This window comes from Pelophylax lessonae (assembly GCF_965119305.1).
Source record: "Pelophylax lessonae genome assembly, chromosome: 1".
NCBI classification, from domain to species: domain Eukaryota; kingdom Metazoa; phylum Chordata; class Amphibia; order Anura; family Ranidae; genus Pelophylax; species Pelophylax lessonae.
In genome coordinates, this window is record NC_138768.1 from 717,180,906 (window position 1) to 717,207,323 (window position 26,418).

Consider the following 26,418-nt stretch of genomic DNA (forward strand, 5'->3'; position numbering starts at 1 on the left):
TTGGAACTTGTTACATATTCCACCCGCATTATTGAACATGTAACATGTCCTAGCTCCTGCCTCCTCTGCCATGGACCCCCCCCCCCCCCTGCACCCGCTTTTACAATTTAAAAACAGTGCAACACACGGCCATGTCATTCATTCACAGAGTTCTGTGAAAGAATAAACTACAAGCACTGTCTGACACTGCGGTTGATAGCTTGTAGTTCTCAAAGAACTGCGAGGGTGCTGGAGAGTGTGCTCGTAGCTCATTCATTCTTCCTGCAATTCAGTAACTGCCTGACCATAATTGGAGGTACGGGCAGACAGCGTACTGAGAGCCTGTAGGATCTTGGCATTGCTGCCATGATCTGATGATTGTGGGTGTAATGCTTTACAGACTCTCCAGTGCAAAAAAAAAAAAAAAAATTGGATTTTTGACTTACAGTAAAATCAATTTCTCTGATGTTCATTGATGGACACAGCTCCTGATTCTTCTTAACCATTGGGGTATACTGCCCCCTACAAGAGTAGGACACTAGGCAGGAAAAAACTTCACAATGCCTATGGGCAGTCCCAGGGGGTATACACCCACTCTCAGCTATAGGCACTTAGTTTTGTTACAAGCAGTGTCAGAAGAAAGTCGACTCCACAGAGGGGTGGGCGTTGTGTCTGTCAATGAACATCAGAGAAATTGATTTTACGCTAAGTCAAAAATACCATTTTCTCTTTTGTTCATTGACGGACACAGCTCCTACATCTTCTTAACTATTGGGACGTCCCAAGCAGTGTTAAACATGAAGGGTGGTAAAACAGCAGAAAAAAACTCCCAAGGCTAACCATAGCCAACCAGGTAACATGGAGCTCAAACAAAACAACTGTAACTCACCTGAAAAAAAAAAAAACAATACACCATCAAAGAGGACCAGGTCCTTTAAACGGCAGCCTCCAAAGGCTTGTGGCCAAAAGAAGCATCCGCAGATGCCAACCCATCCACTATATAAAACTTTGTAAAAGTGTGCACAGATGACCAAATGGCAGCCTTGCAAACCTGCATCACTGAAGCCTAATGACGGAGGCCCAGGAGGCACTAAGTGCCCTAGTAGAGTGTGCCTTAACAGGGAAAGGAGGAACCTGACCCCTAATTGAATAAGCCTGAATCACTGTCTGTCTGATCCAACTGGAAATGGTCGCAGCAGAAATGGCCAACCATTTGAGGTCCAACCGTGAGTACAAATAGTGAGTCTGACTTCCTAAAAGACTCCGTAGCTGCCAGGTACACCCTGATTGCCTGAACTGCATCCAGGGAATGCAGAGAAATTTCCTTAGGATGTTTAGGCCTGGGACATAGGGAAGGCAACACAATGTCTTCATTCAAATGGAAATCAAAAAGATGACCTTTGGAAGGAACAACGGACAGGGACGAAGAACCACCTTAGATCTGTAAACCAACAGGTAAAGTTCACGACAAGACAACGCTGTTAGTTCCGACACCCTGCACGCAGAAGTAATCGCAACCAAAAAGGCCACCTTCTGGGACAACGTAAGGAGGGGAACTACTGATATTTTTGAAGGGAGGTTCCTGGATAACTGACAACACCAATTTGAGGACACAGGGCAATAATGAAGACTACACTGGAGGAACCAAGTGTTGAGCTCCCTGGATAAAGGTACTCACCAAGGAAAATGTGGCCAATGGACGTTGAAAGGAAACCACCAAGGCCGAGACCTGGTCCTTGATGGTACTCAAGGCTTGGCGCTGCTCAACCCCCCAGTGGAGGAAAGTCAAGATCTGAGCCACCGAAAAGGAGCGAGGGAGAACCCCAAAAGACTCATACCACGCAACGTACGTCTTCCAAATACGATGGTAGATCTTTCCAGAGGTAGATTTTCTAACCTTTAACAGCGTAGGAATCACTGATTCAGACAAACCTCTATCCTTCAGCACCTGGCTTTCAACAGCCAAGCTGTTAAATCCAGCAACTGTAAAGCAGGATGGAAGATTGGTGATTGAAACAGAAGATCTTCCCTGAGAGGAAGTCTCTAAGGAGCACCGGCAACCAGCCGTACCAGATCGGTGCACCAAGACCGGTGATGCCAGTCTGAAGCCACCAGAAGGACCGGAATACTTTGCTGCATCGATCCTGCACAAGAGTCTTGGCAGAAGTTTGAGAGGGGAAAGGCAAGAACCAGACGATACCGATGTCAAGGAGCCACTAATGCATCTGCAGCGTTGGCCAGAGGATCCCGAGACCGTGCCACAAACCTCTGTACCTTCCATGAAATGTGTACCGCAGAGAGGGCTGGAACGATCGTTCTACCCACCTTAGAATTCCAGCTACTTCCCGATCTGCCAGGACACTTCTTGTGCCCCCATGGTGATTGACATATGCCACGGCCGTGGCATTGTCTGATTGAATTCTTACCGGACACCCCTGAAGACGAATTGTCCAATGATCCAGACAAAGTCTGATCGCTCGGAGTTCCAGTACATTGATTGGCAGTCTGGACTCTTCCCGAGTCCTGACCCCATGAACTGTGCCGAGGAAGCCTCCCCATCCGGACAGGCTGGCATCCGTGGTGACAACTGCCCAGTACAGGGGGAGAAGGATTTCTCTGTCGAAGTGCCGGAGAACGAAGGCACCGCTAGAGACTGTGGATTCTTGTTCCATTTCACTAGAATCTCTTTTTGCAGAGATCTCGTGTGGAACTGGGAAAACGGAACCGCCTCAAAAAAGGTAGACACCATCGGGCCCAGCACCCACATGCAAGCCCCGAGGGATGACTGTCTGCAGGACAACAGAAGCTGAATTGCCTCCAGCAATTTCTGTAGCTTTTCCAGAGGAAGCAACACTCTGGCTAAGACATCATTTTAAAGGGTGCCTCGGCTGAAAAAAGGTTGAGAGGCATTGCATTAAACTCACAACTTTCTGAGATAGGAAAGACGAATAACTTTTAGCCTCCACACATAATAGCATTTTTTAGAAGCTCAAAAAAAAAACACTAAAAAAAAAAAAAAAAACGCTGGATGAGAAATGCTGATGATAGCGTTTTTGTGCTGACTTGTAATAGCTTTTTAGTAGCTTTTAGGAGCGTTAGCATTTTATTAGTGTTTTTTTAGTACATGAAGAAAATAAAACAGCTCGAAAGAAGCAGTTAGGATCATTTTAGTGGCATTCAGAAGTATTTATTTCTGCTCCTAAACACTGAAGCTTTAAAAATGCTTCAAGCAAAAAAAATAGTGTGCATTGACACATAGTATAACACGATTACCTTCTAGGAGCAGAAAATGCTCATAATAGCTTCTAGGAGCTTAAAAATAACTCTAGTGTGCATGGAGCCTTACAGCAAAGTCACAGGCAAAAAAGAACTCTGTGCATACTTTCACAATTTCAGATTGATAAAGACAGACCATCTGTAATAGCTTAACACTGCACCTTGATCTTTTTACAGATATCTGTGAAAGACCAAATCAGGAAAAATAGAGATTATCTCACTTCTGTTTTGTAAATAGTTCCTCTAGTACATCTACTTGACCTGCTGCCATGGCACACCAATAGGTTGCCTTCGTATTTCTCTCCTTTCTGAAAACTTGAAAAATTACAACACAATCGTTTACAAGCTGAACACTACAGAAATTTCAGAAACAAATAAAAAAATAGTAAGTAAGAATAGAATTTATGTATACAGATCTATACTCCAGATATAGGAAGAAAAATACAGAGTTGGGAACTAAAATAATGAAACTCCAACAAGCTCTTCTTGCCATATTTATTTAAACAATCAGCAAGGATCTGAACAAGCTAGGAGTGGGAAAATGAGTCAAGAAGTGTGGAGATACCATGTATGCAGTTATTTTGCTGATGGTTTGAATAAATATAGTAAGAAGAGCTTGCTGGAGTGTGGCTTTACAAAAAATAAAGGAACAGAGCGCACACCGCCCTAGTGTAACACCATTTATTTGAAGTTAATAGAAGCCATAAAAACAGGTACTCACAAACAGATAGGAAGTCATGCATGGAAATAAATATCCCCCGATGAGGTTTACAGGGCTCTCTCCTCCTAGCCTCGGCGGCTCAGCTGTTCGTCCTGCACTAGTCAGTGAGTATCGTACGGCTAAGCCAACCGCCTCGGATTACTCAAGGAGACTCGATGTGGTGAGCCTGCGCACGGTCCAGCCGCCGCCGCCGTACACCCTCCAAGAGCCGGATGCTATAGCCGCTCAGAGAAACTGACAATGCGGTTAAGCAGAGGGAGACTCCACGATCGGGACCCAGAGCATGACTTGCATTGGGTTGCTAAGGACAACGTTTCGGAGGCGTAGCCTCCTTCTTCAGATCTCAACTCAGGTTGTACGAGACAAGAGACTCAGTGTGTATGAGGCTTAAAGTGGTTGTAAAGGCAGAAGGTTTTTTATCTTAATTCATTCTATGCATTAAGATAAAAAGCCTTCTGTGTGCAGCAGCCCCCCAATACTTACCTGAGCTCCATGCCAATCCAGCGAAGTGCCAGAGAGACTCGGCTGCCTGGGACTCTCCCTCCTCATTGGCTGAGAAAGCAGTGAAGCACCATTGGCTCCCGCTGCTGTCAAAGTCAATGAACCAATAGGAAGATAGGGTGATGGGGCCGGCGCTCCGTGTCTGAATGGACACAGAGAGCTGCGGCTCAGCTTAGGTGCCCCATAGCAAGCTGCTTGCTGTGGGGACGCTCAACAGGAGGGAGGGGCCAGGAACGCAGAAAGGGGACCCAAAAAAAGGAGGATCTGGGCTGCTCTGTGCAAAACCACTGCACAGAGCAGGTAAGTATAACATTTTTTATTTTTAACAAAAAAAAGACTTTAGTATTACTTTAAACTGTCCACTCTTGAATGTCCTCAGACAGCTTAAGAGAGATCTGTTCAATTACCATCATTCATATACCTGTACCCTAGTTCTTGAACGCCTAAAGCCTCTCTGTAATGCCCTGCCCGAGAAGATATATCATTGAGGTGGAAGAGTAGACTTAGCACAAGGTTAATTTATTAGCAGTGTGGAGTGGTAAACAGGCCATGTTTCAGTTAGGGGCAGCTCTCTTCTTAAGGCCCCTTTCACACTTGTGCGACTTCAAAGTCGCGCGATTTACAGCGATTTTGCCGCAATTTTTTGCAGCGACTTTTGCCACGATTTTGACTGGGCTTGAATGTCTTTGGCCTCAAAATCGTGCCAAAGTAGTGCAGGGACTACTTTGACGTCTGTGCGACTTCAAGTCGCACTGATATGAATGGGGCTCATTGAAAATAATGGAAAACTACTTGATTGCAAAATCGCAGGATAAGTCGCACTAGTATGAAAGGGGCCTAAAGCGGTTGTATCCTCAAAAACACAAAAACACAAAAAAAAGACAAACGCTGCAGGACAAAGGCATAATGAGCTACTATGCATCACATACTAGCTCATTATGAAATACTTACCTTAGAGCAGTGGTTCTTAACCTGGGTTCGATCGAACCCCAGGGGTTCGGTGGGTCAGTCTCGAGGGTTCGGCACACCCTCCGCTAGTACCACTTCGCTGTCAGGGACTTTTTCTCCAGTTTCGGGCATGTCCTTCCGCTCCCGCTCCGCGCCGTCATCATGGAAATACATAACATCCAGTGGTGTAGCGTGGGGGGTGCAGGGGCGCAACATCTGGGGGGGGGGGGGGGGCGCATCCGCTCCGCAGTGTCATGTCACTCACTCTGTCATGATAGGCTGGCCACCGCCGCCCACTGAGTCTGTTTGCACTCGCAGCTCTCTCTGCCCCTGGCTCACTCTCACTGCTGGCTGTGCAGCTCGGCTCCCAGCCGAATCTGATCCAGCCGTAGCCGGTGTTGCCCACTGTGGAGTGGTGGGGGGGGGGGGGGGGAGACAGGCCAGGCGTGCGGTGCGGAGAGGGACTGTCTGGGGGAGGGACTAACCCATGCAGCGGCCGCCCAGCGCAGCGCGGGAGAGAACCACCAGGCCAGGCAGCCGCAGCAGCAGAAGAAGCCGGCAGGTGAGAGGCCAGAGAGCCAGTGGTGACAGTGGTGCTGCAGCCTGCAGGAGGAAAACCTAGCCTGTGATCGGGAGTCGGGACACAGGTGAAAAAAAGGTAGGACTGGAGCAGTACTGGCTGTACTAGTCTATTGACTGACTGTCTGACTGACTGTGTGAGAACACTGAGAAGACTATGTAAAGGGGATCTATTTTATGGGGAACCTGGCCTGCTGTAAGGGGGAGATCAAAATGGGGGACGGGACCTCACCTCACCCTGGCCTGCTGTAAGGGGGGATCTATATGGGGGACATGATTCCCCATATAGATCCCCACTTACAGTAGGCCAGGGTGAGGTGAGGTCCCCCATATAGATCCCCCCTACAGCAGGCCAGGGTGAGGTTAGGTCACTCTGGGGTCCCCCATATAGATCCCCCCTTACAGCAGGCCAGGGTGAGGTTAGGTCACTCTGGGGTCCCCCATATAGATCCCCCCTACAGCAGGCCAGGGTCCGGACCTCACCCTGGCCTGCTGTAAGGGGGAGATCAATATGGGGGAACTCGGACCTCACCTCACCCTGGCCTTCTGTAAAGGGGGATCTATATGGGGGACCTGGGATCTATATAGGGGACCTCACCCTGGCCTGCTGTAAGGGGGGAGATCTATATGGGGGACAGGACCTCACCTCACCCTGGCCAGGGTGAGGTACCCCATATAGATCCCAGGTCCCCCATATAGATCCCCCCTTACAGCAGGCCAGGGTGAGGTCCCCCATATAGATCCCAGGTCCCCCATATAGATCCCCCTCACCCTTGCCTACTGTAAAGGGGGTGATCTATATGGGGGATGGGACCTCACCTCACCCTGCTGTAAGGGGGGATGCTGGACATAAAAACAAGGAAAAGGAACAGACTTTGTTGCGAAAATGACATAAGAGTGGCACTTGCCTAGATAAAGCCGCGCATTTCTGAACTGATCTCTGAAAGACAACAGCAGAAGTCAGACTAATTTGCAGTAAATATTCATTATTATGTTTTTGTTTTTGTGTGAAAATAATGTTTTAATGGTTTTGTTCTTTGTTCTTAATGGTTTTGTTCATTTTGTGCACCTATGTATAAATATATACCTAAAATAATATATACCTATGTTTTAAATTTGAAGAAATCATATTTTATTTTTCCAATTAAGAAGGGTTCGGTGAATACGCATATGAAACTGGTGGGGTTCAGTACCTCCAACAAGGTTAAGAACCACTGCCTTAGAGCGAAGCCCCAAAACAGTCGCCCGGACACCGCTGAGGCAGCTGACATCTTCCCTCGGCGTCGGGTTCGGCGGCTCCGGCGATGTGAGAGGCTGGAGCCGCGATGACGTTACTCCCACGCATGCACGCAGGAGTTCACTTTCCGGCAAGGAGCTCTAAAGGTCCGCCGGACCTCCAGAGCGCATGCGCCACTGGTGTCAGTGGCTGCATGCAGGGCAAATATCTCCTAAACCGTGCAGGTTTAGGAGATAATAATTTTACCTACTGGTAAGTCTTTATTATAAGCTTACCTGTAGGTAAAATTTAAAAAGCGGAGTATACTACCGCTTTAATACAAGCTTAGACTGTTGTATATTTGTATATTTTTTTAGTGTGCATGGTATGCAAACTAGTATCACAAAACGTGATGATGGGGCCGTGGTTTAGATGTTTTCATCATCAGGGCCCAATGGAGTTTAGCTACACCCCTCTTCCTGTGTCTTCATGTTACAACCAGTGAAGGTACTATTTGTACAGAAAACAACTCAATGTGACAGCTACTCGACCCAGTGCAAGCTTTGACTTGACAAACTCTATAGCTAGGGAAGTAAAGTTAATCATTATCTTTTTTGCATTAATGGAGATTTACTATCCAACCTGCAGCCTAGGAACAAATTAACTCAATTCTCATCTTTAGTAATACACAGGAAAAAAAAAAAAAAAGTGATAAAGAAATATCTCATTTACAATTTTTATTGACAGCTGTTCTATTTAACAAGTGATAAAATATTGCGTAATCGCTAACAAACCTCAAATGCGTTATGTAAACCTTTCACAACATTTAATGATCCAAGAGGAAGTTCCAACATAATATCTCAAAGCTGTATATGTCTGATGTATTTCCTCTTGAAATTGGGGATTGTGCAATGGACTTTCATAATAAAAACATAAAAAATGAAACAAAACTTATTCAATAAGGACTGTGCTGCAGCTAGATTGACAGGGATACACAAGATCAAAGCATTTTTAGACTTGGGTAAATGTGGTTAGCACTTCTGCCAGGCACAAGGGTTGTTGGATCAAATCCCAGAGATGCATCTCCCTGCATGTTCTCCCTGTGCCCGAGTCTGTGTACTCCAGTTTCCTCCCACACTCCAAAGACATGCTGGTAAGCTAATTGACTCCCATCTAAATTGACCCTAGTATGTGTAGGTATGAATGTGACTTAGAGACCTTATATTGTAAGCTCATTAACCACTTGCCGCCGCCCACTGTCAAATGACAGCAGAACGGTGCAGCTCTCATTCTGGGAGGACGTCATATGACGGTGCCCCAGAACGGCCACTCTCGTGCCCCCTCTGGGGCACGCAGCGCAGCAATCGTGGCCGCGCCGTGTTCTAAGGACACGGCGCAACCCGATCTTAGTAAAGAGCCAATGACGTGGCTCTTTACCCTTGTGATCAGCTGTGTCCAATCACAGCCGGTCACATGTAAATGAGGCAGTGCCGTTTATAGGCGCTCCTCACCTCACACTGTCAAGAGTGTGTGGCGAGGAAAGCCGATCAACGGCTCCTCCTCAAAGGGGAGTCTAGGACAGGTAATCGGGGCACTGATCATCAAAAAAAAGTGCCCATAACTCACCCCAACTAATGACCGTCAGTGCCCACAATCAGTGCCTGCTCATCTGTGCTGCCCATCAGTGCCTGCCCGTCAGTGACGCCCGTCAGTGCCCATCACTGCCGTCCGTCGGTGCAGCCTATCAGTGCCCACATGCCACCTTATCAGTGCAGCCCATCAGTGCCGCCTCATCAGCGCACATCAGTGAAGGAGAAAAATTACTTATTTACCAAACTTACTGACAGAAAATAAGAAAAACTTTTTTTTTTTCAAAATTGTCTTTTTCTTTTTGTAAAAAAATAAAATAAAAAAACAACCAGTGGTGATTAAATACCACCAAAAGAAAGCTCTATTTGTGTGAAAGAAATTATAAAAATTTAATTTGGGTACAGTGTTGCATGACCGCGCAATTGTCATCTAAAGTGTGACAGCGCTAAAAGCTGAAAATTGGCCTGGGCAGGAAGGGGGTGAAAGTGGCCTGTATTAAGGTGGTTAAAGACAGGGACTGATGCGAATGTACAATATATAGGTAAAGCACTGCGTAAATTGTCAGTGCTATACAAGTACCTGAAAAAAATAAATTTTTGCTGCATTCTATAAAGAGTGATCATCGGTATGTGCAATTTAACCATTTAAGCCCCAGAAGATTTTCCCCCCTTAATGACCAGGCCATTGCTTGCGATTAACTGACAATTGTGCAGATTTGTGACACTATACCCAAATAAAATTGATGTCCTTTCTTTTCCCCCACAAATAGCGTTTTCTTTTTGGTGGTATTTGATCACCTCTGTAAATTTTATTTTTTGCGCTATAAGCAAAAAAAGACTGACAATTTTGAAAAAAAAAAAAAAAATTAAAATATTTCTTACTTTATGCTACTTTAATGCTATAACACATATAAAAAAATTAAAAAAAAACAAATTTATTTATCAATTTAGGCCAACATATATTCTGCTATGTATTTTTGGTTAAAAAAAAAAATCCCAATAAGGGTATATTGATCGGTTTGCGCAAAAGTTATAGCCTCTACAAACTATGGGATATTTTCCAAATTTTTAATTTATTGTTTTTACTAGTAATGGCAGCGATCTACACTTTTTTGGGGACCAGTGGCACTAATACAGTGATCTGTGCTAAAAAAAAAAAAAAAAAAAAAAAGCACGGTCACTGTACTAATGACACCGGCAGGGAACGGGTTAACATCAGGGGCGATTAAAGGATTAGGTGTGCTCCTAGGGAGTGCTTCCTAACTGTGTGGGGGGTGGTCCAAGTGGAGAAGACAGATCTGTGTTCCTGCTTAGCAGAAAACACAAGATCTCCATCTTCCTCTCTGACAGAATGGCTGTCTGCCTTGTTTACATAGGCAGACCGCCATTTTTCCTCTGCTGAGAACGATCGGCGCTCCCGCTAAGTCCAATCAAGGCAGGAGTAGGTCACTGTAGGCACGTGCACGCCCCAGACCCTGTGCATGAAATCACATACATGTAAGTGATTTCACACAGGAGGGCCGCCCTGCAGCAGTATATCTGGGTGGGGCGGTCCTCAGGAGGTTAAAAGCAACCCATTCACAACAGATGGAGTTTGATGTTTTTTTTGCTGATATTCCAACTGCATAGACAGTCCAAATATCCAGATTATTCTATGGGCATAGTTCACACCATTACAGTGAAAAAAGTACAGCATGCTTCATTTTTCAGCACCACAATGCGCAAAAAGGCATGCAAACGCACTGAAATGCATTTTTCAGCACCACAAATGCGCAAAAAGGCGTGCAAATGCACTGAAACACAGTGCAGTGCACACAAAAGCCCAGAAAGAAGATAGAAGACAGAACTGACCTCAAGTAAATGCAAGGTTAATGCATCTGCAAATGCGTGTCAGACGGGTGTGTGTCAAAATGTGTTACAAAAGGAGTATGGCAGCAGATTCCACTGAACTAAACTAGGATTCGACCTTCTGCCAGGCACCATGCCGCAGTAGCAGGAGAATTTAATGACAATTATCATAACAAATAGGCCTCATGCACACTGGACGTTATAAAAACGCCAGTAGCCCTAGCTGTACAATGAGTTTTTCATCATTTTTGCAGTAGGCCTTTTCAGCTATTTTTTAACAAAATTATACTTCCACAAAAGCTCATGGCTCAAAAACGCTGATGAACGCAGAATTACTGCGTTTTTCAGCTTTTTTTTTTTTTTTTTTAGAGTTAGAGCATTTTTTCAAAACCCACTAGTTCTGGGGGTTTTTCCAGACAGAAAACGCCCCTGCCAAAAACTGCTGATAACAGCCTATGTGTGCATGGACACATAGGATAACACGATGGGGGGTTTATTGGCTGCGGAAAAAAATGTCTGAAGCCAAAAACCACATCTGTAAAAACGTCCATATATATTGCATGAGGCCTAATGCTGGCACAGAGATCGGTGGGTTCAGTGAAAAAAAAAAAAAAAAAAAAAAAGAATTACACATTTAGGTAAATCAAAATTTTCTGAGAAAATTATACTTTTTAGTATTACAGAAGGAAAAGATCTAACCGCAAAAAGGCTACTTCTTACAATTCCTGAACTTTATAGTGCCACAAATTCTCAGTAGCACTGTCTTCAAACAGGACAATAATGCTAGGAAAACACTTCATAACATTAACATTTAGCACAGTACCTTATTTAACCATTTCAATCCTGGGATTCGATCTGCATTTATCTGTTCTTCTAACCACGGCCGCATCCGCATCCTTTCCACAGGCATTTTTTCCAGGTTCAAGGAATGACACTGCAGGAAAAATTTTATTACAAATTATTTTTATTCAACCAGTAAAGTAACAGTGATAGATTACCAAATAAGGAGATTACCAGTTAAAACCAAGTATGTAAAAGTGTTTTAAAGGCATTGAACTCTTTCAAATGTTTTTGTTATTTTAACTAGATAGTGTAATTTGTATGCGTTACTTGTAATGATGGGTACACATGTTGTGGCTGCAGTTTCATGGTTGATTGATCCCCCTATGTCCATGTATTCATTCACCTAGCTTATCCCTATATTCACTAATGTCTAGTATACACAATAGGAAAATCAGATGAAAGATTGTCTTTTTTTTTTTTCCATGCTAGTCTCATATCGAAAACCAACAGAACACTAAAAATATGAAAATTTTCGAATGACAGAATAAAACTTTGGAAGTGATGTAATGTATTGCATTGTAATGTATTTTTTTTTGTTTCAGAACATGCGTGAAGAAATTGTATGAGAAAAGGCCGTCATCGTACGAGAAATTTTCATGCTTGTCCTAATTTCACATGAACTGTCATGATCGGCTCTCGAAAACCTGTGCTCTAATGATCAGATTATCGGACGATCACTCCAAAGCTGTTTTTTTCGTCCGATTTTCTCATTGTGTGTACTAGGCATAAGCCCCCTTTCAGCTCACATATCCCCTGCTGATTAGAGCACAGAGGGCAGATGACACATTCATGTCCATTCTGTTTCTGCAGATGCAGGACACAGAGAGCCCACTCTGCTCTATGGGTGGCCGTGTGTAAAACTGACTCTGCTGCCCATTTACACCTGGCTATCCTCTGATCTGATCCGAATAAAACAGTAAAGGACCGATCCCCCACCCCATTTTTTTTTTTTTTAATGGACCGATCAGACCCGGAGGTTGCTTTTCAATACATAGCAGTGTTCATTTAGGCATCAAATTTTGTTTAATTTTAGTTATTTCTAGTATTTTCTATAGTTAGTCTTTTGACTAAAATGCCATTTTAGTTTTAGTCCCATTTTAGTAATCTGCAATTGATTTAGTTTTAGTCATAGTTTTTGACTAAAATGCCATTTTAGTTTTAGTCTCATTTTAGTCATCATATTTTAGTCAACTAAAATCTCCAGTACATTTTAGTTGAATAAAACAATTTTAATCAACTAAAATCGAATGTGTTATATTTTTGGTTATGACATCACTGTATGTAACTGTGTGTGACTTCTCAATAAAAATAAATTCTTGATTTAAAAAAAAAAAAAAAAATCGAATGTGTTTAAGTAGTAATGCATTATTTAAAAGGGTAACTCCACTTTCGTTGGAAGGAAAGAAAGAAAAAACAATATAGCATATACAATTGCGACACAAATCATATTGTAATTGAATGTTATTAAAAATGACCTTTCCTTTTCAACCTGGAGCGGTTCACAGAATGCGTGCTGACCACACCCCAGAAACATCATTTCCTGCTTGTGTGATTGGCTCACCAATTTTCCCAGAAGCCTGCACTAAGATACAAGTCACATTTCTGGCATCCCCTGCAACAAAAATGTCATTTTTGGAGAGATACTCCCAATAGGAACACGTCTAAAGGGATGCAGGCCAGGCAGCTTTCCTCATTAGCGCCCTGCAGCTGCCACAGCTGATAGATAATTATGAAACCACTCTCATTTGACCCACTCAGCACAGAGTAACAAACAATGATTTCTTCAGAATAACATAAGGTAGGAATCTGCAACAAAGTTTGTTAAAATCCTTGCAATGTACAGAGATCACCCAGAGGGGAATGTTTTTTTTTCTCAACAAAAGTGGATTTACGCTTTAAGCATTTCTAAAGAATTTCCAAGCTCATTATATACTCCTGGAGTAACAAAATCGAATATAATTTTATTATTTATGGTATTAAAGTGTTTGTTACCCGTGTTATAGAAAAAAATATGCAGATCTGTACCTATAGCAGAGTGGCTCCCAGCGATCATGTGACCGCTTGGCTCTCTTTCCTCTCTTCCCTTCCTCCCCGGCTGATGTCAGCGGCCGTGCTTGGGCCCGCTCACTGGAGCTGTCAGCCGGGTAGAGAAGAAAGCCGAGGGATCAGCTGATCGCCGGGAGCCGCTCTGATATAGGTACAGATCTGCATATTTTTTCTATAAGACAGGCACAGCACTTAGTGTTATATTACAGAGTAAATTGGATGATTTTTATAGTAGTGGCTTAGCAACCACTTTAAGGTTTGAACAAACTCACAGATACAGATTTAGCCACTCTGGGCGGCGGTCTGAGGAGGCCTGTAATGCACAGTGCTTTGGATGCCACCCTGCCGGTGGTCATTGGTCAGATGAGGCCTGTAATGCTGCACAGTGCTGGATTGTGGTCTCAGGTCTAAGGGATGGCCTGTAATGCTGCACAGTGCTGGGTGGTGATCTCAGGTCTAAGAGATTGCCTGTAATGCACAGTGCTTTGGATGCCACCATGCCAGTGGTCACTGGTCAGAGGAGGCCTGTAATGCTGCACAGTGCTGGGTGGTGGTCTCAGGTCTAAGGGATGGCCTGTAATGCACAGTGCTGCTCTGGTCTCCAGCATTCATCACGGATGGTTCAACACGCTTGCTTGCTGGGAGCAGAAGCAGGCGAAGCTCAGTGAAAGCCAAAAATTAGTAAACGTCCCAGCCACATTTTTGTCCCATTTTCGTTAATGATTTGAATTCGTCATAGTTTTCGTCAGTGGACTTTAATGTGCTGTACTTTTCGTTAGTTTTTATCACTGTAAAAATGCAACTGAATAAAACGTTTTCACTAACGAAATTAACACTGTTCCATAGCAATCCATGGACCTTCCAATCAGATTCGCCCTAAAAACTGACAGACAGACCTGATTGGATTGCCCGTGTAAAAGGGGTCATATTGGTGGATAACTTTTTGACCTGGAAGCTTCTAGTCTATGCCTCACCATTTCCTCTGGGCATCACAGCTGTGGGCGTGCTAATGTGATGAAAACACATCTCTTCCCTCCATTACACTGCCTGCTTGGTCTGTGTTAGATTGAATTACTATAAAGCTTTAACCAGCAGAGCACTAGACTGAGAGACCCAGGGATAATGGGATATATAGTTTCTTCCCAGTAACTGCCAGTTCCTAAAATATGATCTTCACCCTGTTAAAAAAAGTAAAAAAGACAGCAGCTACAAATACAGTCGCAGCTGACTTTGGTCTTTGTCTATCGATTTTTGGCGAGCGCGTACTGTTCTGATTAAACGATTGTCTTTCGCTAGGCTATCGTACGACAAAAGTTTTTGCGTTTGTCCCTTCAGGTTTTGTTGGATGAAATGTCGTGATCGGCTATTGAAAGCTGTGTACTAACGATCAGATTATCGTCCGATCAATTTGAAAGCTATTTTTTTCATACAATTATCTGATCGTGCGTACGAGGAATTAGGGATTCAAGAAAGCAAGTTGAGGTGAACAATTTTTCTATGAGCGTTCAAATCCAACCGTGTATGGGCAGGTTTAGAGTAGATTGTGGATTCAGTGGTCCACATCAACAAATCAGATTACAGCAGTCCGTTTTCCTAAAGGTTTGAAAATGAAAGCTAGCATGCTTTCAGAGAGCATAATGATTTATAAATGATTTTCTATTATATTTATATTATAAGTTGTTTTGAAGACATTGCACTATATGTGTCGCCTAAACATTTAAAAAGATTTCTGTCCTACTCATGGGGGATCTCCCAATGAAATCTAAATGACTGATAGGAGCAGTGTCATTTGCTGGAAGGTGATGCAGAAAAACAATAAGTGTATAGAGTGTCTTAAGAAAGGATTCATACCCCTTAAAATTTTCCACAATTTGTCATGTTACAACAAAAAACATAAATGTACTTTTTTGGGATTTTATGTGATAGACCAAATTTTCCAAGCTTTGAACATCTCAACAACATGGAAAGTACAACTGAAACCTACCTAAACTGACAGGCCAGGCAAAGAGAGCATTAATAAGAGAAGCAGAAAAGAGGCCCATGATAACTCTGGAGGAGCTGCAGAGATCCACAGCTCAGGTGGGAGAATCTGTCCACAGCACAACTACTTTCACACGGGCAGTGCGCCCGATGGACTCCGTTTTGCTCAGCGGGGATCGATCCGCCGACCCCCGTTGAGCAGGCAGATGACAGCTCTGTCTCCACTCTGTGTGCAGACATGGAGCGGTCAGAGCCACGCTCTCCTCTATGGGAGATCGGATAAAAAACAGACCACCTGTCCATTTTCATCCGATCTTATCTGATCCTCAAGATGGATAGAAAATAGGGTTTCCATCCGTCCCGATTTCACAGACAGGATCGGAATGGATAGCAGCGGGTGTCAGCGGATCTGCTGCTCCATAGGGCTGCATGGAGCATCCTATCAGGTCCAGTGGGACACAGAAAACATGTGGAAGAAGGTGCTCTGCTCTGGTGAAGCAAAATTGAACTTTCTGGCCTAAATGCAAAACACTATGTGTGGTGGAAAACTTAAGGCCCGTACACACGATAAGAAAATTTGTAGGGAAAATTCGTCCGACGACCAATCTGTCAATTTTCGGATTGTTAGTATGGTGATTTTGACAGCGGTCTCCGACTTTTCGGCTGACAAAATCCTGATGTGCAGGCTATAAAATTTTTGTCGTCCGTCAAAACAACGTCCGATTTTCGTCTCATTAGTACAGATTTTGACGGAAAAAATCTCAAGAGCAAAACTAGGCATGCTCAGAGACGAAAAAACACATACAAAACAATCCAACACATGACATCACTTCTGAAGTAGAATTCTGTCGTACGGGAAAATTCGTATGAAAATAACCTTCACTTTCCACATCAGACTAGCATGCCACAAAAAACGGACGACAGATCGTTCGATAATCTGATCGTGTGTACGGGGCTTAACACTGCACATCACCCTGAACACACCATACCCACCGTGAAACATGGTGGTGGCAGCGTCATGTTGTTGGGATGTTTTTCTTCAGCAGGGACAAGAAAGCTGGTCAGAGTTGATGGGAAGATGAATGGAGCCAAATACAGGGCAATCTTAGAAGAAAATATGTTGGGAGTCTGCAAAAGACTTGAGAGATTCACCTTCCAGCAGGATAACGAGCCTAAACATGCAGCCAGAGCTACAATAGATCAGTTTAATTCAGTTTAATTTAAAGCATATTTATGTGTTAGAATTGCCCAAAGTCCAGACCTAAATCCAATTAAGAATCTGTGACCAGACTTGAAAATTGCTGTTAACAGACTCTCTCCATCCAATCTGACAGAGCTTGAGCTCTTTTGCAATGAAGAATGGACAAAAATTTCACTGTAGATGTGCAAAGCTGGTAGAGATATCCCCAAAAAGACTTGCAGTTGTAATTGCAGGGAAAGTTTCTTCCAAAGTATGCATGCCACACTTTTCACATATTTATTTGTAAAAATAAAAAAATAAAAAAAATTGAAAACCGTTTAGGATTTTCCTTCCACTTCACAATTATGGGCCACTTTGTGTTGGTCTATCACAGTGTTGGCAAACCTTGGCACCCCAGATGTTTCCCATGATGCTCATGCACTCTTCAGTGTAGTTGAGCTTCATGGGAAATGTAGTTTCAAAACATCTGGGGTGCCAAGCTTTGCCATCACTGGTATCACATAAAATCCCAATAAAATACATTTACGTTTTGGTTGTAACATGACAAAATGTGGAAAATTTCAAAGGGTATGAATACATTTCCAAGGCACTGTAGACTTTTGCATTAATCCCAGGAACTACAGAGATGAGGAACATGTTTTGCTATCATCAGATGAGTGCTTATAAACAGATATGGATTTAAGGGCTTTGAATCTCACTCCTGTTTTTGCGTCTTAAAACAAAATTCTAGATTAAAAAAAAATTGCATTGTAAAAACATAAGGCGTTCTACGAACGGAAAAAGTAAGGAAGAACAATACAATCTCCCCTCCTTCAATCACAGAACAACTTGTATTTGCTGAAAAGAATAGAAGACATTTTCTGAATGGAGGTGGTGCAGACCGAGCGACCTGCTATCACCTTTATACTCCACTTGGAAGTGAAAGTCTTCGCACCGAATGTTTGTTGTCTACTGTACTGTATAGGTCACAGGGATCCTCAAACTACGGCCCTCCAGCTGTTGCGGAACTACGCATCCCATAAGGTATTCTAAAACTCTGACATTTAAAGACATGACTAGGCATGATGGGAATTGTAGTTACTGAACAACTGGAGGGCCATAGTTTGAAGACCCCTAGGATAAATGAAAGTAAGAATTTTCCCAAATGCAACAGCAGCCACACATAGCACACAGTTCATTAGTGGTCCGCGTTTGGAGTTCAATTTTAACAATGTTTGGCTGCGGTTAGAGACATCTCAGCTTTAGGCCTCTTTCACACGGAGCGGACCGAATTGCGATCCGCTCCGGCACTTTTTTTTTTTTTTTTTACCGACACGGATGACACTTGTGTCATCCGGGTCCGTATGTCTGCATATCATCCCATCCGTTTGCGGGTGGTATACGGACATAATGTATGTCTATGGGATTGCGGATGGTCAGCAGGTGACACCGCTGACATCCGATTTTGCGTCCTTTCCGTTTTTTAAACGGAAGAAAAAATAGGGTTCTGTTCCGTTCCAAAAAACGGAACAGAACTGAAAGGACGCAAATCGGATATCAGCGGATATTCATCCGCTGACATCCGCAATCCCATTGACATGCATTATGTCCGTATACCACCCGCAAACGGATGGAGTGATATACGGACATACGGAACGCCCGTGTGAAAGAGCCCTTACGGTCTCTCTGGCCTTGACACCAGGTCTGGTGAAGTATTTCACAAACAAATTATAGGTAATCATTGTGCTGGTATTTTGGGAAATGCACTGCTGTGCATGTAACCATTACTGCTAAGCAATTGCGTGGAATAAATATAAGAAGCACAAATACAGTTTCAAGTTGTTTCATGAAAAGTTACATTTTAAACCAGATTTGCTGCCTTTGCTACATTTGAGAATGTTTTTTGGTACAGTAAATTGATGCGTACAAATCAATGATTGATCTTCTATCAAGACTTTGACCCCTTGTTTAAAAATTCAACCAGCATGCTCCTCTGTCTGTCCACGAAAACATACAGCCAAGGAGAGAGATTCAGACCACATTATTAAAAGACTAGATAATTCCTTCAAATTCTTCTTCCCTTCCTTCCTATTTAATTGTATAATCTATGCTCCAAAACACAAATCTAAGTGGTGAAAAATACTTAGAGGGCCCTTTATTAAGTGTGAGTTCATTTTAGATGAGCAGAGCAGCCATATACACTCACCGGGCACTTTATTAGGTACACCTGTTCAATTGCTTAGTAACACAAGCCAATCAGATGGAGGCAACTCAATGCATTTAGGCATCTTCAGTCCATCATGAATGCTGCTGCCAGGCTTATCCACCTTTCCAACCGCTCAGTGTCTGCCTCCCCTCTCTGCCAATCCCTACACTGGCTCCCGATTGCCCAGCGAACTAAATTCAAAATACTAACCATAACATACAAAGCCATTCACAACTCTGCCCCGAGCTACATTACCAATCTTGTCTCCAAATATCTCTGAAACCATCCTCTCCGCTCCTCTCAAGACCTCCTACTCTCAAGCTCCCTTGTCTCCTCCTCCCATGCTCGTCTCCAGGATTTCTCCAGGGCCTCTCCCATCCTCTGGAACGCACTACCTCAACCTGTACGGCTATCTCCTACTCTAGCTGCTTTCAGGCAATCCCTGAAAACTCATTTCTTTGGGGAAGCCTATCACACCACCTACTAAATCTTCCATCAGCTCATTCCCTACTGTTACAACCTCTTGTAACACCTGCCCCACCCCATTAGATTGTAAGCTCTTCTGAGCAGGGCCCTCTTAATCCTCTTGTATTTTATTGTATTGTAACTGTATTGTCTCCCTCCAACATTGTAAAGCGCTGCGTAAACTGCTGTGATCAGCGACTCCATGAGACTCGGCTGATCACAGATCGGAGTAAGGGGCCGGTCCTGGCCCCTTACCACGTGATCAGCTATCAGCCAATGATAGCTGATCATGTGATATAAACAGCAGCCGGCGATCAGCTGTTTTTTTCTACTCCTGCTGTCAGTGTGAGGAGAAAAAAAGCCGATCGCCGCTGCTGTCAGAGGGACATTAGTCCCGAAGAGAAGGAGGAGAGGGGCATCTGTGCCCACCAGTTGCAACTACCAGTGCCCACCAGCATCACCTACCAGTGCCCACTAGTGCCATCTACCAGTGCCCACCATTTAACCCTTTGATCGCCCCTGGTGTTAACCCCTTCTCTGCCAGTGCATATTTTTAGCACTGATTGCTGTAGTAATGTCACTGATCCCCCCCCCCCCCCCGAAAAGTGTCAAAAACCTCAGTTCGACGTCTGATCAGTCCACCGCAATGTCGCAGTCCTGCTAAAAATCGCTAATCGCCGCCATTACTAGTACAAAAAAAATAAATAAATAAAAATTATTTAAAAAAGACTTAAATCTTATTCCTAGTTTGTAGACACGATAACTTTTGTACAAACCAATCAAACTCTTTTTGTGATTTTTTTTATTAAAAATATATAGCAGAATACAAATTGCCCTAAAATGATGAAAAAAATTAGATTTTTAATTTTTTTTTTTTGGGAATGTTATATAGCAGAAAGTGAAATATATATTTTTTTTCTTTTTTTCAGAATTGTCGCTCTTTTTTTGTTTTTCTAGCACAAAAAAAAAAAATTGCAGAGGTGATCAAATACAATCAAAAGAATGTTCTATTTGTGGGGGAGGGGGAAGGATATTTTATTTGGATACAGCGTCACATGACCGTGCAATTGTCCGTTAAAGTAACGCAGTGCCGAATCACAAAAAAATGGCCTGGTTATTAAGAGGGAAATCTTTCCGGTCCAGAATTGGTTAGGGCCTCATGCACACTGGACGTTATCTGGACGCCAGTAGAAAGCTGTAGCTGTAATAGGGGTTTTTCAGCATTTTTTAGCAAAACTATACTCCCACGAAAGCTTATGGCTCAAAAACGTTGATAAACACCTAATAGCCGCGTTTTTTGGCGTTTTTCAGCTTTTATCAGAGTTGGAGCATTTTTACAGCTGAAAAACTCCTCTAAAATCCCACTAGTCCTGGGGGTTTTTTTCCAGCCAGAAAACGCCCCTGCCAAAAACTGCTGATAACAGCCTAGGTGTGCATGGACACATAGGATAACATGCTGGGGAGTTTACTGGCTGCAGAAAAAAAAAAAAACATCTGACACCAAAAGCCGCATCTGTGAAAACGTCCAGTGTGCATGAGGCCTTAATCTGGTGTGTGGATCACTGAGGAAGCACATTCCAAAATGGAGTCATAAAGTGCTGGCCTGACAGGCAACCATATATACCTGATAAGAACTGAACTGAGAGTGGACGCACAGATCATAAACACTACAGAACACTGAGAGCAGAACAGTCCTTGGAAATATTCTTTTTTACTCTGTATTTGTTGTCTTTCTAGAAACTGCACTAAAATTTGGTGAAATCATAAATTCAATTTTGTTTTACAAATAAATATACCAAATTGAAGAGCAAAGAAAAGGATAAATAATTTCTCATAATTAGATTTGGCAATAAGCAAAAGACAAGGTTTTTATCATTAATTAATAGGAGTCACGCTAAGCTTATGAATAAAAAAAAAAATCAGCACAGGTTAGAATTTGCTATGGTAATGTACCTGGAATCTATTATTTTTACTTTCCCCTCCACCTATGCTTTTTGCTTGAAAGTTCCTGGACCTTTATAATTATGTGCACACCAGAAATTACACCACACCAGAGACTGTACTATGTACCAGTTAGGCCTTACACAGTGCCTTGCAAAAGTATTCACCCCCTTGACTTTTTACCTGTTTTGTTAAATTACAGCCTTAAGTTTTGTTAATTTGAATTTTATGTGATCGATTAGAACACAATAGTCTAAGTTGGTGAAGCGAAATGATAAAAAAAATATATACATAAAACAAATTTTTAGAAATAGAAAACAGAAAATTGGCATGTGCGTATGTATTTACCCCTTTTGTTATGAAGCCCATAAAAAGCTCTGGTGCAACCAATTACCTTCAGAAGTCACATAATTAGTGAAATGATGTCCGCCTGTGTGCAATCTAAAGGGCCATACACACTATAAGATTTTCTGAAGACTTTTTCCTTCAGATTTACCTTTTCTATGTAGTGCAAGGGCCTGCCAGATTGCATACAAATTGAAAGTGTTTAGGTTTGACCTCATATTATATGGTTTTGGTAAGTCTAAAAGGAAAAAGTCTTCAGAAAATCTTATAGTGTGTATGGCCCATAAGTGTCACATCATCTGTCATTACATATACACACCTTTTTTGAAAGGCCCCAGAGGCTGCAACGCCTAAGCAAGAGGCACCACTAACCAAACACTGCCATGAAGACCAAGGAAGGGACAATGTTGTTGAGAAGTACAAGTCGGGGTTAGGTTATAAAAAACAATATCCAAATCTTTGATGATCCCCAGGAGCACCATCAAATTTATCATAACCAAATGGAAAGAACATGGCACAACAAAACCTGCCAAGAGACGGCCGCCCACCAAAACTCACGGACCGGGCAAGGAGGGCATTAACCAGAGAGGCACCACAGAGACCTAAGGCAACCCTGGAAGAGCTGCCGAGTTCCACAGCAGAGACTGGAGTAATTGTACATATGACGACAATAAGCCGTAAGCTCCATAGGAGTTGGGCTTTATGGCAGAGTGGCCAGAAGAAAGCCATTACTTTCAGCAAAAAACAAAATGGCACATTTTGAGTTTGCGAAAAGGCATGTGGGAGACTCCCAAAATGTATGGAGGAAGGTGATCTGGTCTGAGGAGATTAAAATTGAACTTTTCGGCCATCAAAGAAAATGCTATGCCTGTCGCAAACCCAACACATCACATCACACAAAGAACACCATCCCCACTGTGAAACATGGTGGTGGCAGCATCATGTTGTGGGGATGTTTTCAGCATCCAGGACAGGGAAACTGGTCAGAGTTGAGGGAAAGATGGATGGTTCTAAATACAGGGATATTCTTGAGAAAAACCTGGACCACTCTGTGCGTGATTTGAGGCTAGGACGGAGGTTCGCCTTCCAGCAGGACAATGAACCCAAAACACACTACTAAAGCAACACTTAGGTGGTTTAAGGGGAAACCTGTAAATTTGTTGGAATTGGCTAGACAAAGCCCCGACCTCAATCCAATGGAAAATCTGTGGTCAGACTTAAAGATTGTTGTTCACAAGCGCAAACCATCCAACCTGAAGGAGCTGGAGCAGTTTTGCTAGGAGGAATGGGCAAAAATCCCAGTGGTAAGATGTGGCAAGCTTATAGAGACTTATCCAAAGCTACTTGGAGCTGTGATTGACGCACAAGGTGGCTCTACAAAGTATTGACTTTAGGGGGGGTAAATAGTTATGCACATTGACTTTTTCTGTTACTTAAAGACATCTTCAAAGTTGTTGGCATGTTCTGTAAATTAAATGATGCACATCCTTAAACAATCCATGTTAATTCCAGGTTGTGAGGCAACAAAACATGAAAAATGCCAAGGGGGGTGAATACTTTTGCAAAGCACTGTAGTAGTAATACACATTGCAGAAAAACTAACATGCTTTATTTGTGAGCTAGTCAGGCTATTTTAATTACTTGGGCTGGAGGGGGGGCTTACAGGAAGTGAATGCCACAGGAGGGACATCACCAGTGGAATACATTCTAAATTCTAAGTTGCAGGCGGGCAAGCAGAAGAAACATCGGAAACTGCAGAATGCTCACCCACACAATAGCTGGATATATGGCATTTCAGTCGTTTAAACAGTTTACAGAAATGTGTAAGCTGTTTTTTTTTACCTTCAGTTTTGTTTTCTGAATTCTCGCATGTAACTCTTTACATGAAGTTTGACAGAACCCTCTTTAAAAGGGGCTCCATAATGTGCATCCTACCTTTTGCCATTTATGACCCCCTATAATTATCACTGAAATAATTATAAAAATTCTGAATTCTGAGGAAAGATTTAAAGACCACCATGCTTTGCATATTCTCCACAGTTTACACACATCAGATACTTTAGCCCATTCCATGCTCCAAATCTCCTACTCCACTCTATGCATCACATTCCCCCACTCCCCACATCACATACCCCATACCACTTCACTATGTGCATCAAGGACTCAACTTTACTCCATTCTGTGCATCATGTACCTATACCCTCCGGTACATGACATATCCCTACACCACCCCCACTCCGTCCATCGCATACCCTACAACACCCCACACTGTCCATCGCATACACTACAACACCCCACTTCGTCCATCGCATACCCTACACCACCCCACTCCCTCCATCGCATACCCTACACCACCCTACTCCCTCCATCGCGTACCCTACACCACCCCACTCCGTCCATCGCATACCCTACACCACCCCACTCCGTCCATTGCTTATCCTACACCACCCCACTCCGTCCATTGCATACCCTACACCACCCCACTCCGTCCCTTGCATACCCGACACCACTCCGTCCCTCACATACCCTACACCACCCCACTCCGTCCCTTGCATACCCAACACCACTCCGTCCCTCGCATACCCTACACCACTCTGTCCCTCACATAACCTACACCACCCCACTCCGTCCCTCACATAATCTACACCACCCCACTCCGTCCCTCACATAACCTACACTACCCTACTCCGTCCCACACATACCCTACACCACCCCACTCCGTCCCTCACATAACCTACACTACCCCACTCCGTCCCACACATACCCTACACCACCCCACTCCGTCCCTCACATAACCTACATCACCCCACTCCATCCCTCACATAACCTACACTACCCCACTCGGTCCCACACATACCCTACACCACCCCACTCCATCCATCACATAACCTACACTACCCCACTCCGTCCCACACATACCCTACACCACCCCACTCCGTCCCACACATAACCTACACCACCCCACTCCATCCCTCACATAACCTACACTACCCCACTCCATCCCTCACATAACCTACACTACCCCACTCGGTCCCACACATACCCTACACCACCCCACTCTGTCCCTCACATACCCTACACCACCCCACTCCGTCCCTCACATAACCTACACTACCCCACTCGGTCCCACACATACCCTACACCACCCCACTCTGTCCCTCACATACCCTACACCACCCCACTCCGTCCCTCACATAACCTACACTACCCCACTCGGTCCCACACATACCCTACACCACCCCACTCTGTCCCTCACATACCCTACACCACCCCACTCCGTCCCTCACATAACCTACACCACCCCACTCCGTCCCTCACATAACCTACACTACCCCACTCTGTCCCTCACATACCCTACACCACCCCACTCCGTCCCTCACATACCCTACACCACCCCACTTCGTCCATGGCATAGCCTACACCACCCCACTCCGTCCATGGCATAGCCTACACCACCCCACTCCGTCCATGGCATAGCCTACACCACCCCACTCCGTCCCTCACACACCCTACACCACCCACTCTGTCCATTGCATAGCCTACATCACTCCACACTGCACATCTCACACCTCACACCACTCCACCCTGTTCATCATATATCCTAAACCCCTCCCCCTGTACATCACATACTCCACACCTCTCTATAATGTACATTACATACTCTACACTACAGGCAGTCCCAGATTTACGAACATACGACTTACATACCACTCATACTTACAAACAGAGGGAGATAACAGGAAGTGAGAGGAAATCTAATCTAGGAAGGAAAATGCACTCCTGTAAGAGCCATGATGGGAAAGCTTCATCGCCAATTCTTGTTTCTACAACAACCCAAAATTTCCAAATTCCAATTGTCATAGGGACAAAAAGTGAGGTGAACTCTTCTGAACAGGGGCACAGACAGCAATACAAACATTATAGGGGACTTAACCCTTCCCTATTCTATCCAAATAAACTTAAAAAAATATTTTTTTGGCTGGGGTTACACTTACAAAATGTACCTGTTCCAACTTACAAAACAAAAAAGGAGCTCCAGGCTCCTTCAGAAAAAATAAAAGCCAGCAGCTACAAATACTGTAGCTGCTGACTTTTAATTTTAGGGAACTTACCTGTCCAGGAATCCAGCGGTGTCCTTACCCAAGCTGATTTTTTAATCAGCTATCAGGTGCTGCCGCTGCCATCTACGCTATGGGAACCTGGCAGTGAAGCCGTGTGGCTTAACAGCCAGTTCCCTACTGAGCATGCGCAAAGTGTGCTGCACTCGGAATGGGCTGGCTGCGGGGGTAGGAGGAGGGGGGCTAAATGACCAGCTGATTTCACTGCGGCAAACTCAGCTGGAAGTGAGAGCGGGTACCTGTCAAAACCAGGTACCCGCTCCGTCCTCCCGCCCAAAAGATGCCAAATGTGGCAGTGGAGGGGAGGAGGCAGTCAAGCAGAGCTTCCCCTTTTGGGTTGAGCTCCGCTTTAACAAACCTACCGAACCTATCGTGGGGCTGCCTGTACTCCACTCTATACATCTCTGCTAAAAAACCTCCATTTGTATTTAATAATAAAAAAAAAAAGTTGTTCTGATGGCATGTAGAAAATGTCTACATTCATATGGCCACAAAGCAAGCCCTGATACATCCATATTAAATGTGGCTTGTTTACACAATAAAATAGGCCGCTGAACGCTGGTTTTAGCACCCCCTTAAAGTGGTTGCAAAGGCAGAATGTTTTTTTTTCCCTCTTTATGCATTCTATGCATTAAGA

General features: G+C 43.8%; 1 protein-coding gene across 2 annotated transcripts in view; it reads right to left on the reverse strand.

Annotated features, from left to right (window-relative positions):
* Positions 1 to 26,418, reverse strand: part of IRF2 (interferon regulatory factor 2) — a 142,243-nt gene that overhangs the window by 70,044 nt on the left and 45,781 nt on the right. For both annotated transcript variants that reach the window (XM_082242967.1, XM_082242966.1), the window contains exon 2: positions 11,481 to 11,591. In XM_082242967.1, the coding sequence (XP_082099093.1) occupies positions 11,481 to 11,567 (87 nt within the window). In that variant the 5' untranslated portion in view covers positions 11,568 to 11,591. The remainder of the gene's footprint in view (positions 1 to 11,480; positions 11,592 to 26,418) is intronic.